The sequence below is a fragment of the Anthonomus grandis genome, chromosome 2 (assembly GCF_022605725.1).
Source record: "Anthonomus grandis grandis chromosome 2, icAntGran1.3, whole genome shotgun sequence".
In the NCBI taxonomy this organism is placed as follows: Eukaryota; Metazoa; Arthropoda; class Insecta; order Coleoptera; family Curculionidae; genus Anthonomus; species Anthonomus grandis.
The window spans coordinates 11,519,478-11,536,702 of NC_065547.1; the positions used below are offsets into that span (position 1 = coordinate 11,519,478).

The 17,225-nt window shown below is 34.9% G+C and overlaps 1 protein-coding gene across 1 annotated transcript in view; it reads right to left on the minus strand.

The window, feature by feature from the left end:
* Nucleotides 1-7,576: 7,576 nt before the first annotated feature.
* LOC126747172 (uncharacterized) overlaps nt 7,577-17,225 on the minus strand; it is a 43,018-nt gene continuing 33,369 nt past the window's right edge. Inside the window, exons 14-16 of the mRNA XM_050455678.1 lie at nt 16,756-16,911; nt 16,579-16,694; nt 7,577-7,891 (exon numbers count right to left, since the gene is read on the minus strand). Of these exons, the coding sequence (XP_050311635.1) occupies nt 7,626-7,891; nt 16,579-16,694; nt 16,756-16,911 (538 nt within the window). The 3' untranslated portion in view covers nt 7,577-7,625. The remainder of the gene's footprint in view (nt 7,892-16,578; nt 16,695-16,755; nt 16,912-17,225) is intronic.

Sequence of the window (17,225 nt, forward strand, 5' to 3'; positions counted from 1 at the left end):
TAAACACCGCAAGAAGCGTTGACCTAGGCGGTGGCTATAAAGTTCATTCTGTTAAAGGATTCTTGTGTGCAAAACGATCGTCGGCCGCTAAAATTCATCGCGAGTTATGCCTAGTTTATGGACCTCAAGTTATGAATGAAGGAAAAGTTAAACAATGGTGCCGTAATTTTAAAAATGGACAAACAAATGTCCATGACGAATACCGTAGCAGGCTCAGTGTCCTGACCGATGAAATCATTTTGCAAGTCGACCAAAAACTGCGATGTGGTCGTTGATTGACGATTAATGGCCTGGCTGAACAATTTTCTCAATTTGGACGCACTACCGTCTACAGTTGGTCACGGAAAACCTAGCATACCACAAATTGTGTGCAAAGTGGGTACCGAAAATGTTCACCGACTACCGCAAAGGGCAAAGAATGTCCAGTGGATGAGAGTTTTTGGCCGGTTCCAACAAGATGGAGATGGTTTGTTTTCTCGCATTATTACGGGTCACGAGACGCAAATATCCTACATCAATCCAGAAGAGACAAAACAGTGGCGACACTCATCTTCACCAACACCAAAAGAAGAAGAACTTAACTTTATGGTGTTCTAAGGTTTTTAGTCTTAGAACATATTTAGTTGAAGACACGTTGGTAGTATTTTCTCGTTTGCGTATTTTTAAAAGTTTAATAAAATTACCGTCGAACCGAGTTACGAAAGGAAAATCGGGTAGGTTTTTTACATCCTGACACAAAATATTGGCGGCCATGACAGGACACTCGGTCAGAAGATACGCAGTGACTATACAGGGTGTGTTGATTGCTTTCTCGGGTTTATTTAAAAATGGAAGGAAAGAAAAAATATCGCTGCGCGTTGCGTGCTAGCTTTACCAAGTGCGCGAACGAGCTAGAGCTTCTGCTGGCTGCGGAAATTGTTGACCTTCCGTCGGTGAATGTAGCCTGGGAAATGTTGAGTGCTAAATATGAGGATCTCGTAACGGCAGATAATGAGATTTGTAGTTGTTTTATGGAAATTGCTGAGACAAGTGAAAAGGATTTAGCAGCCGAAATGGATTCAACGGATACCTACAAAAAGCGGTTTGTAGTTTTGAAACTTAGGTTTCAGAGCACACAGAGGTCGGGGGTGACTATGTTACAAAGTGAAGCTGATGACAGTGACCCGGGATCTATGGTTACCCACCAGGCATTCAAACTGGTATGCGGAAATTTGGGGACAGTTCGGGATAATTGGTTCGGATCAGGATATTGACGCTAATGATAAGATTCAATATTTAATACAATCACATACAACCCACACAACAGTTCCGGGTAGTAGGGCAAGGGAGTTGGTTGAAAGTTTTCCGGCGATCGGTGAAAATTATAAAAAAGTAGTGCATGCTTTAAAATCACGTTTCGGACGGGAGGATCTTCAGATAGAGGTGTACGTTCGGGAAATGCTCACTCTAATAATAAATACGCGATTTCCAAAAATAAAATGGATTTACCATCTTTATACGATCGGTTAGAAACGCAGTTAAGCGCATTGGAAACTTTGGGGGTTACGTCAGATAGGTGTTCAGCAATGTTGTTTTCCCTCATTGAATCATGTTTACCGTCGGAGTTATTGAGGGTTTGGCAAAGGTGGGCTAGTGTTCCGGATAATCCCACTATAGAATTTCGACTTAAAGGTTTAATGAAGTTTCTTAAAAGTGAAGTAGAAAGCGAGCAACGGATAACGTTGGCTGCTCAGGATTTAGGACTTTCTACTGCGTCAGGAAAAGATTTATTAAATACAAGAAAAACGAAATCTTACGAAACAACGCTACCTACTGCTGCTGGATTGACGAATTGTGATGTAACAAAATACATCTTTTGTAACGGGGCGCATGCTAATAATAGTTGCTTCAAGGCACAGAAGTTCTCGCTTGAGCAAAAGAAAATGGTATGCAGAGAAAAGAATATTTGTTTTAAATGCCTCAAGGTTGGTCATTTATCTATGAGATGCAGATCTAGAGTGAAATATATCGTAGATTTAATGTGTCAGGGCGTTTCTATGAGTAGGACAGTTCCATGACTTCTAATATTCCATGACAATCTAATAGTAAGGATAATAAAGAAACCATCGATATTGCCGAGCAAACCTTGACAAATAATGCGGACTATTTGATTTTTTTGCAAACTTTAAGAGTGACAGCTAGGTCCGACATCGGAAGTCGTAAAATACGTGCGCTCATAGACACTCGTTCACAAAGGTCGTATGTGTTAGAATCTACTGTTTCTCATTTAGGATATGCCTCCAAAAGAGAAGAATTGATTTCCCATGGAATTTTTGGAGGAGTTGTCACTCAGATACTACACAAATGTTACGATATTCGACTTTGTCATGAGAGTTATGCATGTAAGTTTGAGGTGTTGGATCAGCAGGTTATTTCTACTAAAATTCCAGCTGTTGGTTGCGCACCTTGGAATGATGAGCTCAGAGAACTAAACATACATGATATGGCAGTCAAGATTCTTTATCCATTGAGCTATTGATTGGTGCCGATGTAGTTGGAACACTCTATACAGATAATCATCGTGTTTTGAAGTGTGGCTTAGTTGCCATAAAGACTTTATTAGGGTGGGCGGTCTCGGGGCTGCAGAGGGCAGACACTGTTCCACTTTGGCAGCTACAAGCTTGACCTTTTTATTAAATGATACTTATTTAACCAATTTGTGAGAACTTGATACCCTAGGAATTACGGAACCATCTAAAAGAAAATCGAGAGAAAAAAGAACTGCCGCAGTTAAAGATTTCTTCAAGGAAACGGTAACGCGGGATGCGGAAGGTCGCTTCGAGGTGCGACTTCCTTGGATGGGGGGTCACTGTCCTTTGCCCTCAAATTTAAAAATTGCGGAAAAAAGACTACAGTCAACGTGAAAGAAATTAAAAAAGGATAACTTAGTGGATGCTGTTTTTTAAGAATGGGTATCAGAGGGTATCATTGAATCAGTGGTTATTAAAGAGGATTCTACGACAAGAATTCGACGCCTCAGCAAGGGAAAGCGACAGTCCTTCCCTGAATTATTGCCGCGAAAAGGGTCAGAACTTAATTAAGTTGATTCCGTCCATTTTATTAAGATCCCGAGAAAATCCTATCGGTGCCGTGTCGGATATTCGGAAAGCATTCCTGCAGATTAGTGTTCATAAAAGAGATCGTGATTTTTTGAAATTTCTGTGGGTGGATCCTGAGGAGAACGTTATTGTATATAGCCATAAGAGTGTCGTTTTCGGGGTTAACAGCAGCCCATTTTTATTGAGGGCAGCCATTGATTACTGATTACAGATTTATTTGGTCATTTGTTACTACTTACATATACAATAGAATAAGACAAGTTTCTTTCTCCTGACTAAGAGAGATAATCCTAATTAACTTATTTAAAAGAGTAAAACTATTATAAACAAAAACCTAATTACAGACATCTAAAACTTAGAAACTATAATAACCACAAAAGTACCAACAAACAGTACAGAGTAGACACCGACTAGGCAGGAGTGACTTTCAGCATGTTGCTAAATTCGTTGATATCATAGACTTAATAATAAGACGTTAGTATATTTTTAATAAAAAGACAGAACTTAATAATAATAAGACGTTTTAGTATATTTTTAAATATGTTGAAGTTATCTAGTTGTTTTAACGAAGCAGGGAGTTGATTAAATAAGCTAATTCCTTCATATCATAGATATGAACATCACCTAACAGATTGTTTGAAGAACAATCTGTGACGTGTCTCACAACCTTGGTTCCTAAATTGTTGCCTCAAAATATATGGGAAAAGAAAGTAAATTGGGCAGAAGTTATGAAATTCCCAGCTCACGAAAGAACTATTGACACATTGGTATTATTTTGTCGGGCGTAAAAAAAAAATGTACAAATATTGCTAATTCTTAAATTGTGACGTACGTTTGGCTAAATTTGTTTATTTAAAATAAGTTTTGTCATCATATTTTATGTTTTGACCCCTTTAGGGAGAGAGTTTTTTGTCATTTTGTTTTTTTATTAATTTTGAGTCGTAAGTGTGATCATTTTAAGTTTTGAAGTTATATTCTTTACATCTGTTTAGGTAGCACTGATGATGGCTATTTGTTAGCCAAAAGCGCTTTGCTAGTGAAAAAAATATATACATGTTATAGAAATCGCTTCTCGCATTATTGTCACTATTTATCTACGTGTATACAGTCACTATTGCAAGGACTATACAGTGCGAACGTAAAGGTTGGAATAAATTCATTTAAAATTCAGGGGTATGTTCAAAAAAAAACGTTCGGACATGTCGATTTTTATTTTTAACTGCGGGTTTTCTTACTATAATTTTATGTATACAGGGTGGCCCAAAAATAAGTTACGGTCATCAACGTAATTTTTTTAAATGTAGACACCTATTTTTTATTTTAGATTTAGGTTCTACATCAAATTCTAAGTACATTTCATGTACCATGTCCTATACCTAAACTCGACCGTTGACGATTGAACACAATAAAAGGCTATTTTTGGAAGAGTTATTTATATCAAGCAACCTATCAGTTATTGTTTGGTTATTTACATTTGTGGTTGGTGTTTTTGATTGTTAACTTGTCACGATTTGTTGACATCAAATAATTTTGAGTGAATTTAGTTTGATTTAGATGCCTAAGCAAAGTTTTGCTTGTGTTAAGTTTATCAAAAGATAAAATTAAAATTTCAAAAAATGGTACGTCTTAGTGAGCGAGAGCGAATAGAGATTTTGATGATGATTGGTTATGGAAACAGGATGCGCACTCAGATGGAAGTCTGTGAAATTTATCATGCCAAGTATCCTGATAGGCCACGTATATCTCAAAGTACTGTCAGTAAAATAGAACAGAAATATCGGGATTTGGGTCATGTCAGGGATAATTATACGAAAGGTCGGTCAAGTATATCAGAAGAGAAGCAACTAAATGTTTTGCTGGCAGTTGAAGAAGATTGCCATAAAACGACTCGCAATATTGCGTTAGAAAATCAGATATCCCAGACATCCGTCGTTAAGTATTTAGGTATAAATAAATGGTACCCTTACAAAGTTCAATTGGTTCATGAACTAAATGAAGATGACCCAGATAGGCGTTTAGAATTTTGTGAGAGACTTATGGACTTGTGCCATGCTAATCCACAATTTTCAAAAAAAATTGTATTTTCTGATGAGGCAACGTTTTGTCTTCATGGTAGTGTAAACCGGCAAAACTGCCGATATTGGGCTACTGAAAATCCGCACTGGATGATGGCGTGCCACAGCCAAGTCCCTCAAAAAGTAAATGTTTGGGCGGGGGTGATTGAAAACAGGGTTATAGGGCCCTTTTTCTTTGAAGGATACTTGAATGGTGAGAGGTATTTAGAGTTTTTAGAAAATGACTTGGTTCCATGCCTTGCCACTTTATACCCCGATCCAGAAGACTCGGATATATTAGATAATTCCTTATGGTATCAGCAAGATGGAGCTCCAGTACCTGGATACCGTTTTCCCTGGACGTTGGATTGGTCGGAGGGGTGCAATTGAATGGCCGGCCAGATCGCCGGATCTGACTCCTTTAGATTTTTTTTTGTGGGGGTATCTTAAGTCCAAAGTTTATGTTAATCGAAAGATTGATAGAACCTTCTGTTATCGATAACGTTTTACAAGAATTTCAGCATCGACTGGGATATTGCCAAGAGGTTCGTGGCAGCCATTTTCAACACTTAATAAATTAATTAAAATATTTTTATGTATTCTTGCTTGATATAAATAACTCTTCCAAAAATAGCCTTTTATTGTGTTCAATCGTCAACGGTCGAGTTTAGGTATAGGACATGGTACATGAAATGTACTTAGAATTTGATGTAGAACCTAAATCTCAAATAAAAAATAGGTGTTTACATTTAAAAAAATTACGTTGATGACCGTAACTTATTTTTGGGCCACCCTGTATACATAAAATTATAGTAAGAAAACCCGCAGTTAAAAATAAAAATCGACATGTCCGAGCGTTTTTTTTTTTAACATACCCCTGAATTTTAAATGAATTTATTCCAACCTTTACGTTCGCACTGTATATATATCCTTATTAACGCTGGCCCATTTATATAATCATCATGGACTTTCTTGTTCATCAAAAATACTTGATTTTTATATTCTCTTTTACAGTTTTTATGCATATCTTCTGTTACAAGGACTTGATTAGTTCTAGTATGAAGGAATAAAGTTAACCATTGCACGTTTGGTCGGAAAACACCTGTCAACCGCATCTGAGATACTCTTAATAAGAATGTTAAAGTTACTATGTCTGTTGTTAAGTTGAATGTCCTTACCCGACTTACTGGCATTTCGCCATTAGCTACCATACAGCTTCTGGAAAAGCACAAAGAGACCATGTTCTATTTTTGGTCTTTAGGTCATCATATTAACCTTTTGATCTAGATGATAAGGGAAATAAAAGGTAGACACTATACCAAAGTGACCAGGAATTCATGAAAGACCAAAAGGACTAATCTTGAAAATTCGAGCTTATGTTGTCGAGACATGCATTGCCTCTGGTATTAACAAACACTGAACTAAATAAGTAATATAGTATATAGCATTTTAAAAATCTTTATATCTTTGTCATCAGAAATGTGACAGTCAACATTTTCACTAAATCTACAGAGTATACCACTAGGCGACCTATAAACGCTTAATACTTGTGTGTTTGTTGATTTAAAATAAATCCCAGCATTTGCTTATATTAACTTGATATTCAACACCCTCAATTTTCCTCCCTCCAAACCTTCCCTCTTGTCTGACCTAGAAAATTTTGAAAGAAGTTTTCAAAATTGCTTTTGTGGATTTACATAATAATAAAACGCAAATTGATAATAATATTTATATATTATAAACCAATACCCAGCAAACATAATATGTACTAACCATACATAAATATTGCTTATCATAGAGTTAAACAATGCATAAAAGACCTTTTTTGTCTTAAAAACCATTTAAGACAGAAAGACCTACAATAAATAATGTATAAATAAAATGTTAAGTAAACTTCGCCCCGACAGGCAAATAAAGTTATTAATGGACAATAATATAAAAATGTTCACATATATCACGGTTACAACAGATAAAACGGGTCGATGCCATTTCAGACATGTAAACTATATGGCGGCAAATTTACAAAACATATAAATTCGCTTCAATTTTGACGCTTAGACTAAAACGATTCTAAAACTAAATAAACATATTTCAAAAAACAATATTTTCTTGTAAAAATTACATAAAACGACACTACAATTGACACTACCTAAAATATCTACTGTTTTAGTAACTTTTCGAATGCACATGGTTTCAGAGTTAAGGCCATAAGTGAAACATTATTATTAAACCTAGCGATTCGCCTAAACCTATAAAAATGTTATTGAGCATTAATGTATTAAGGAGGGGATTTCAAGTCTAGTTTTACGGGTTAGTTTGATTAAAAACAATAACATATATGGAAAACAATACGGGAAGGCACTTTTCGTGTTTTACAAGTAATAGTTTGAAGCCCCTCTAGTCTTTTTTTATTTATAATTTTAAAAAAATTTGTACCCTAACAATCAGAACTATCATCTTCGAGCCACCATCATTATTCAGTCGGTTCGGTAAAAAAAATCTTCGTTACCACAATTTCCCCAGTGCTTAACGTTTGCGTACCGATATTGCTGTGATTCTCTTTGATCTCGCCGATGTCATTGTCGTCCATACGACTGCTTACGTATTCGTTCGTTGGCGACAGCACCCGATCGGTACTTTTCAAACCGTTGGGTTTGTTCGTGTGGCAGTTACAGCTGCAACATTTTGCTACGTCACCGTCGATCGTAGGAAGTAGGGCGGCCGAACTGAGTATCGATTCTAAATAGGAAATTCATTAACGTTTTAATTGGTTTAAAAGTGTAATACAGGGTATCCGGAAGATAGGTGCAATTCTTTAAGGGGATGATAGCTGACCTAATTCCATTTTAAAATTTTTTATTGCATCTTTTGCACTTCTATTATTATTTCACATTAACGCTGAACATTTCCCTTGCAAGGGCTCCCGTAATCGGGCGGGCACGTGGCGCCAAAAAAAAGTTTAAATCCAGAAAAAAAATATAATAATGCGCAGGGTGAAGTTAAATTACAACTAAATAAAATCTGGTCCACTTAAAACGTGAAAATAATTATTACGACACATTATGAGACTTTCTATTTTTCGGTTCTTAGTTTTTTACTTGACTAGAATTACCTCTACTCTACGACTACAACATTAAATTCAGGATAAAAAGACCTTAAAAATGAGGTATCACTTGATCCCCTTATAATTTAAACATTTAAAGGCAGCTCTCACCATCGCACAGGGGTTGGGTTAAACATAAAATATGCGGAAAGTTTTGTAAGAATCGGTTGAGTAGAAGTAGTTCAAAAAACTATTGTAAGATTAAAAACAAACAATAACCAACTATACAGATCGACCGATATTAAGTAAAATCGTTTATTAACAATAAAACGCTTATTTAAAATTTTTGTTATTATTTAAAAAAAATGTAATTAAATAATTCCATTTTTTAAACCAAATTGGAATAATATGCAGTACAGTATAATTCCTCTTAACCGGCTTCGCATTAACCGGTCGACGGATTAACCGGCCTGTTTACAACAGCCGAACCAAAGTTTACTGAATAAAATACTTAGTATATATAATAAATATAAATAATATATAATATATATATATAAATAATAAAATAAAGTATTTTATTCAGTAAACTTTGGCCGAACGCAACGCAACATTTTCCAAGAAATTCACCGGCGAGGCGATTCGGCTGGGATTTCCCCGTTATTACGGGGAAATCCCTGTGAACTGAACTATAAACGATGTTGGATAGGATTATTTTGTCGTTTTGATCAGTTTGGTTTGTTCTTGCTGTGGGTACGTACAAAACATAACTATTTCCGTAACAATGAGTGCAAAGCGCAAAAGAATTGTGGTTTCGATGGATACACGTTTAAAAGTGTTAAAGCGGACTGATAATGGTAAATCTGTGCAGAATTTAATGATGGAAAAAGCACTGTAAATGACTGGCGAAGAGATAGGCATTCGATTGAGGAGTTTTGTTCGAAAATGGAATCTGATAAGAATCTGGGCAGCCGTTGTACGAGAAAAAAAACCGAAAAAAAAATTTGCGAGGTCGTCGATGAAGCTTTGTGGATCTGGTTTCTTCAGGAACGTCGAAAAGGTACACCGATTGGCGGCCCAATTTTGAAAGAAAAAGCTCTGGCTATCCACCAGAAGATTAATAATGGAGGCGAATTTGTGGCAAGTGATGGTTGGCTTAATCGATGGAAAAAGCGACACGGCATTCATGTCGCACATGTAAGTGGAGAAAAACTGTCTGCTGATACTTCAGGTACGACAGAATTCAAGACTAAGTTTGGTGAAATGTTTAAAACAGAGGAATTATCTCCAGAACAAGTTTATAGTATGGACGAGACCGGACTAAACATTAAAATGTTACCAGAAAAAACTTTAAAAAGAACAAAGAACGTATTACAGTGGCCGTTTGTTCGAATGCAGCGGGAACTCATAAAATTCCTCTTTTCGTTATTGGCAAGTCTGCTAAACCACGGGCATTCAAAAACTTGAATCCATCGTCCCTTCCGGTCTATTATAAGTCACAAAAAACAGCGTGGATGAATTCAGACCTGTTTAAAGAGTGGTTTAATTTAGAGTTTGTTCCAACAGTTAAAAAACATTTAAAAAGTGTTAACTTGCCTATCAAAGCAGTTCTAGTGTTAGATAATGCTCCAACCCATCCTCATGACTGCGATGTAGATGACATAAAATTAGTTTCTCTTCGTCCTAATGTGACAAGCTTAGTGCAACCAATGGACCAAGTAGTGATCGAAAGCTTAAAAAGACGATACAAGCGTAAACTTGTTTCTGAAATTCTGCAACACTCGGAGTGTGAAGACAAAGGTCTTTTCTCTATTAAGATCAATATCAAGGACGTTATCTATATGTTAGCTACAGCATTTTAATAAATGCCCTCTTCAACGTTTATTAAATCTTGGAGAAAACTTTGGCCAGATGTTGAGAATCTAGTTGCGATCTCGAATATTGCAGGGACTGAAGAAGAAGAAAACAAATCCACTCTACAAGACCTTCAAAAGTTAACGGGTAACGAAGCATTGCAACCAGAAGATGTGGAAAATTGGATGATAAGTTGTGACGATCACCATGAAAATGAATTTATGAATGATGAAGAAATCATAGATTTAGCAACCAAAGAACCAGAAGAATATGATGAGAGTAGTGACATTGAAGAGGAAAAAACGATTTCTCATGAAGAAGCCAAAAATGTAATGGAACTTGCATTAAAATACATTGAGCAGCAACATGAGTCAACAGCATTAGACGTTTTGGTGATTAGAAAATGGAGGGATATCGCATTCAGAAATTCACCGAAGGTTAAAAAACGGAAGAAAATCACAGACTTTTTCAAAAAATAACATATAAAGAATATTTCTCCATTATTTTATATTTATTATGTTCATAAATATGTGTAATACTCTCTTCAATACATATACATATGTACATAACATAGATAATGAACATAATATAATATGTATTATGTACACTTCGGATTAACTGGCCAAAACGGCAACCGGCCAGGTATGCACTCCCGAGGTGACCGGTTAAGAGGAATTCTATTGTATTCGTAAATCGCCAAGCTTGTCTATAAACGTGAAAACTTGTCGAGCTGTAATAATTGGTCCAGACTTGCATATTTTGGTTAATTGTTCCAGTTCGGACTCGTAAAGTTCACGGGGTATAAATTAAAAAAACGACAGGCATTCGCTAATTAAAACAAACACAAAAAATTACCATACTTTTGTCCGCCACATTTGAATATTTTCTCTCAATTAACGCAGATGCAAAATTTAGCTCGCAAAATTCCTGAGACCCGTCGATTTTTGTTTATTTTTTTCACATTTCAAGATAGTTTTTGTATTTTTTCACCTACTAATTAACCCCAACTTTTTTTTTTCAAATGGAAAGCCACTTTTTTAATCTCTCATTGAAAAGAGCCCTTTTCCTGATTAAATTGCCCTAATTACTTTTGTGATTATCTAGAGGAGAAATACAAAAAAAAAATAAAAACAATTAAATTATTAAAAGTTGCGTTTAATGTATAAAATGCTCAAAATGAGCACCATTTACTTGTTGGCAAAGCCCAAGACGATAATAATAATAATAATAATTTTTTATTTGCAAACTCAACATAACTACATAAAAAAAGAGAAAGAAATACACATTTATTATTTTATGCAAATAAAAGGCCGACAAATTCAGAATTCTGCCAAGGCAGATTCTGGTCTTTAACATTGTGGCCAAAACTTAGAAAAACTAACTAGAAAAAAAAATGTAGAAATACTTGTAACAGACTAAGTTTAATTATACACACCTACCCAAAAAATTTAGAACATTAACATAGTACCTCTCACAAAAAAAAAAGAAAAACACGCACATTAGTTTCCCACACTAAACACAAATTTTCAGTCTCCACCCATACCCAAACTAACAATATTGACCCTTCAATATTTTACGCAGACAGCTGCTGACTCATCAGACGCACCATCATTCCCCTGCGAAAAGTCTGAACAGACACCAAACCCAACTCAAAATTTATGCCCAAAGCGTTCATCTGATATGCAAAATTATAGGAAAAGGACCTTTTAAATAATTGAGTCTTATGTCTTGAAATATGAATTGTGTATTTTCTTAAGCCCAAATGGTTAACATCATTTCTAAAAGTAATCTTAAAGTATAGGTAAGGTGGACTGCGGTATTTAAGAATTTTATTAAACAAAGTAAGTGAATGAGCAACCCTACGATTTTGCATATTTAACCACCCCAGCTCGGAAAGTCTATGGGAAACGCGATTATGTCTGCGTATGCCAAAAATTAGGAGAATACATGAGTTCTGAAGCTTTTGCAATCGGCACTGTCATTATAGTCTAGGCACCAACCGTAAACAACATCGCAATAATTGCATTGTGACAGCACTAAAGAGTCACACAACATTTTTTTAATATCTTTACTTAGATAATGCCTTTGCAAGTAAATTAATTTTAAAGCAAAATACCCTTTTTTTAGAACATTAGAAACGTGTTGATGAAATCGCAAATCACTATCCACTATTAAGCCCAAACTTTTGCAATTATCTACAACAGGAATATTAGCATCACCCATCTTAATATTGTTGCTGTTTAAAATATGGTTAATTTTTTGCTCATTACCAATAAACATTACAGACGACTTAGAAGGATTTAATTTTAGAAAATGCTTTGAAGAATATCACATATGGCTTGTAAGTCTTGATTAATTTTTGTTTCCGCATTTTTAGCATCTTCTGGCAGAAAAGAGTAATACAACTGGGCATCGTCGGCATAAAAATGGTAAAGGCAGTTTTTTAAATTAAAATAAAATCTAAAAGTATAAATAATAAAAAATAAGGGTCCTAAAATACCACCCTGAGGCACGCCATTATCAACTTCCAAGGGTTCAGATACATTTTCCTCTATCTTGACTCGCTGCACCCTACCGCTTAAATAAGAATTAATGAAATTAATAGCTTTATCAGAAAAACCTATATAGTGAAATATAGACTTTAAAATTTCGTGATTAAGAAAATCAAAGGCTTTCGTATAGTCCAATAGAACAAGGGCAGAAATCATACCATCATCCCAAGATCTTATGATGTCATCAATAACATCCGCCATTGCTGAAGCACAACTGAAGTTCTTTCTAAACCCAGACTGTTTAGGGAGCAAGATATCATTAGCATTTAAAAAATTTCGAATTTGAGTGTCTAAGATTCTTTCAAGAATTTTTGAAAATGTAGGCAGAATACTAATGGATCTAAACTGATTAAAATTTGTTGGATTATTTACCTTTGGCAATGGCATCACAAAGGCCTCTTTCCAACGTTTGGGAAAATAGCTGCTTTCAATGCATTTATTAATTATATGCAATATAAAAGGTATTATAAAAGGGCAGCACATATGAATTAATGTTATATTAAGATTGTCGATACCAAATGCTTTGGATTTAATGCTAAATAAAATAGAACATATATCATTATAACTCACTGTGCGAAATAAAAATAAATTTGAAATGGGCAAGGAATTATTTTTATAAAAATTAATTATTTCCTGACTATTATCGCTGCTAGGTACCTTACTGCTGTCAACAAAATAATTGTTGAAATTATCGGGATTCTTAAAAGCTCCAGGAATCTGTTTTTGCTTACAATATTTTTCTTAATTCACTCCATTTTTCCCCCTATGTACAGTTCCTAAATTTATTTCTATAAAAAGCTTTTTTTTCTGCTCTAACGGCTGTGGTGGTATACTATCCTAAGTTGCTTGTAATACTCCCACTTTGCAGGCAATTTACTTGTTTTGAAATCTTTTAGCGATTTATCTCTTAGTTTTTGAAGAAGTTTTATATTGTCTGTCAACCAAGGAGAGTTTCTCTTTTTTCGCACTGTAAATGTTTTAACAGGAGAATGGGTATCAAACAATTTTATTAGGTTGGTATTTAAAAACTTTACTTTGTCGTCAATAGATTGATAATCATATATAAGATGAAATGGAATGGCCTCTAGATCGGCCTGGAAGTTATCTAAGTTTATATTTTTTAGGGGTCTATAGGTCACGACTTTAGGAAGCACTTCCGGCACCATACCACTAAATTCAAAGAAAATGCCAAAGTGATCAGAAAACGTAGAGTTAATAATGCCACTCTCTAAAATATTTAGCTGATTAGTAAAAATAAGGTCGATAATAGAGCTGGTGCCATTAAAAATACGAGTCGGCTCAGCTATAACCTGCTTTAGATTAAAAGTCTCACACAAAGATATTAATTGGCGTGCATGATTGTCATAAGCTTTTGAAACATCAATATTAAAGTCCCCGAGGCAGGTTATATGGTTAAAACTAGAAAACATCAATTAGTGTTTCCTCTAATGTTAAGAAAAAACTTTGAATATTAGAATTTGGAGGTCTATAAATTATTCCAAAAATATGCGGTTCACCATCAATATTAATTTTTAACCAAAGGCTTTCTAAAAATTCATACATTTCAGACAAAAGAATTTCATAAGTTAATCTGCTCTGAACAACGGCAACAATACTGCCACCTCTATAATTTCGTCGATCAGTTCTTATTAGTTGGTAATTAGGGATGCGTACAGCATCACTATCAATATCGCGAGTCAGCCATGACTCTGTAATTGCAATAAGGTTAAAATCCCCTGAACAGTATTCCGCAGAAAAATCATCAAAATGAGCCAACAGCGACCTACAGTTTATATGTGAAACCTTTACCAAGGACATAAATTAATGTATATATTAGAACCTGTGTAAATAAGTAAAAACAAAAATAAAAGAAAAAAAAACTTAAATAGTGCGTTTGAGGAGATGTAATGGAGAAAAAAAAAACTATATGTAACAAAGATTATAAAAAAAAGAGTTAAAAGAAAAAAAATAAAAAAGGTAACTAAGAAGTTTAGGAAGTTAGTTTGTCGCAAAGTTATCCAAGAACAAGAGTTTTGAGCAACCAAATAATTACGAAAGTACCTGTCAATTTATTCACATATATAGTCCTTTTCACTTAATAAAATTCGTTTCTGACATTTTCTAACACTTCTGGAGATATTTGTCGGATTTTTTGCCTAATACGTTCTTTGAGTTCGTCTAGATTTCCTGGTTTGCTCATATAAATTTGACTTTTCAAATGTCCCCACAGAAAAAAAACAAGTGGGGTGAGATCGGGAGAACGTGCCGGCCACTCGATTGCACCCCTTCTACCAATCCATCTGTTTGGAAAATTGTCATCTAAATACTGGCGTACATTACGGGCATAATGTGGGGGAGCACCATCTTGTTGCATCCAGATTCTTTCATCATACAAATCTGGATCGAACTGACTCGGATATAAGGCACGTAAGACTGGAACTAGTTCATGTTCAAGAAATTCTAGATATCTTTCCCCAGTTAAAGTATCATTGAATAATATGGGCCCTATAACTTGCCTGCCAATTATGCCAGCCCAAGCATTAGTTTTCTGGGGATATTGTGTATTAGTTTCCCTTACCCAATGTGGGTTCTCGTCAGACCAGTAGCGACAGTTCTGCTTATTAACATGGCCATTTAGGGTGAATGTAGCCTAAAAAGGATCCACTCCGAAGATATGCGACTTTCGTCAATGGCGTTCATCATTAATTCACAGAACTGAACTCTGCGATCTGGATTGTCTTCCAATAACTCTTGAACGGGTTGCATTTTATAAGGTCGTTTGTTTGCACTTTTTAAAATATCTAGCACAGATTTATGATGAATTGAGTTTTCGCGAGCTACTCTTCTGGCTGCAGTTACCGGATTTTCTTCCATCGCTAACAATACATTTAATTGGGTGTTTTCATCGATTTTAGAAGACCTTGGTCTTGAAACATCCCTCACGTGCCCAACTTCTCGAAATCTGCTTTCGATTTTACTAACCATACCTTGGTTAATAGGTGGCAAATCTGGATATTTATGCCTGAACAAGTGGACAACCTCTAGCTGAGTACGACTTCTGTCCTCATAACCAATCATCATTAAGATTTCAATCTTGTGGGATTCGGATAAATAAGGCATTTTTTCAATATAAGTTAACTTATTTAATAACTGGTTGAAATTCACTTCAACAATGACACTACAACAATGTCAGGAAATGTCTCGATACCAATAAAATAAACAAACACGCCAAAAATTTACCAACACAAAATATTTCGAGACTTTTAATAATTTAATGGTTTTTATTTTTTTTTTCGTATTTCTTCTTTAGATAATCACAAAAGTAAATAGGGCAATTTAATCAGGAAAAAGGGCATTTTTCAATGAGAGTTTAAAAAAAGTGGCTTTCCATTTGGAAAAAAAAAGTTTGGGTTAATTTAAACCCCCCCTGTAGGTGAAAAAATACAAAAACTATCTTGAAATGTGAAAAAAATAAACAAAAATCGACGGGTCTCAGGAATTTTGCAAGATAAAGTTTGATTAGTTTTAACTGAATTATTTCCAGTTAAAGTCACCACACTGTATTAGAATGGTCACCCGTCAAAACACCAGCATTCCACCTGCCAAACAATGTCATCCACCTTCTATTTACATTGTAAAGTACTACTTATAAAGTACACCTTCTATTTACAAGTAAAATGCTGGTGTTTTGACGGGTGACCATTCTAATATATCGTTGCACTGGACTTCATATACCTAGCATACTAGGCTTAAAATGTTCGAAATTAAGTCAGCTATCATTCCATGTAAGGGTTGCACCTATCTTCCGGACACCCTGTATAAAAAAGTTATGTTTTTTTTTGATAATTAATTTCCTATATTCACTGATATGTATAAATCAATTTTTTTCTCAAGAAGCATAAATGCTTATAACTTTTACATACCAACATTTAAAATGCAAAATAGTTGATATTTGCATATCGTGTATTTTAACAACTTACCCAGCTTATCAATTTTATCGAGTCTATCAATTTTATTGTCATTTAAGATCGAATCTACTAGTTGCATAGATTCAGTTAAACTCGTTGGCTCAGAGTTCCTCGGTGAGGTTACATCGCTAAAACAGCAAAAAAACTAAATTAAAAAAAAAAACTATTATTAAAATAAACACTCATTACCTATCAAAACTTGGATAACCATCATCGTTATCATTATCTTCATCGGAACTGTCGTTATCCTTATCTTGCCCTAAGCTTTCCAGTTTTTCGAGTTTTTTCGCTACTTTTGCCGATGATTTCAGTTTTTCTTTTTCTTCGTCTGTTAGCTCGATATATCTAAACAAAATTAGTATAATTATATTATTGAATCACACCTTAATCTTTTCTTTCAAAGAAAGGCATCAGAATGAAAAGTAATATAAAGAACGTGTCATAAAATTTTATGGCTGTAACGATCGAGCTCTGTCTTTCTTTAGGTCATATTTCTAGGATCGTACTAAACGACTACGTGTAGAAAATAATTATTCACATCCAAATGGCATCATTTCTGGAGTCCCTTAAGGATCTATCCTGGGACTTTTGTTATTTCTGCTGTACACATCATATCGGCTGACACTCGGTTAATTTCGATGCTGGTGATGTGGAACTGG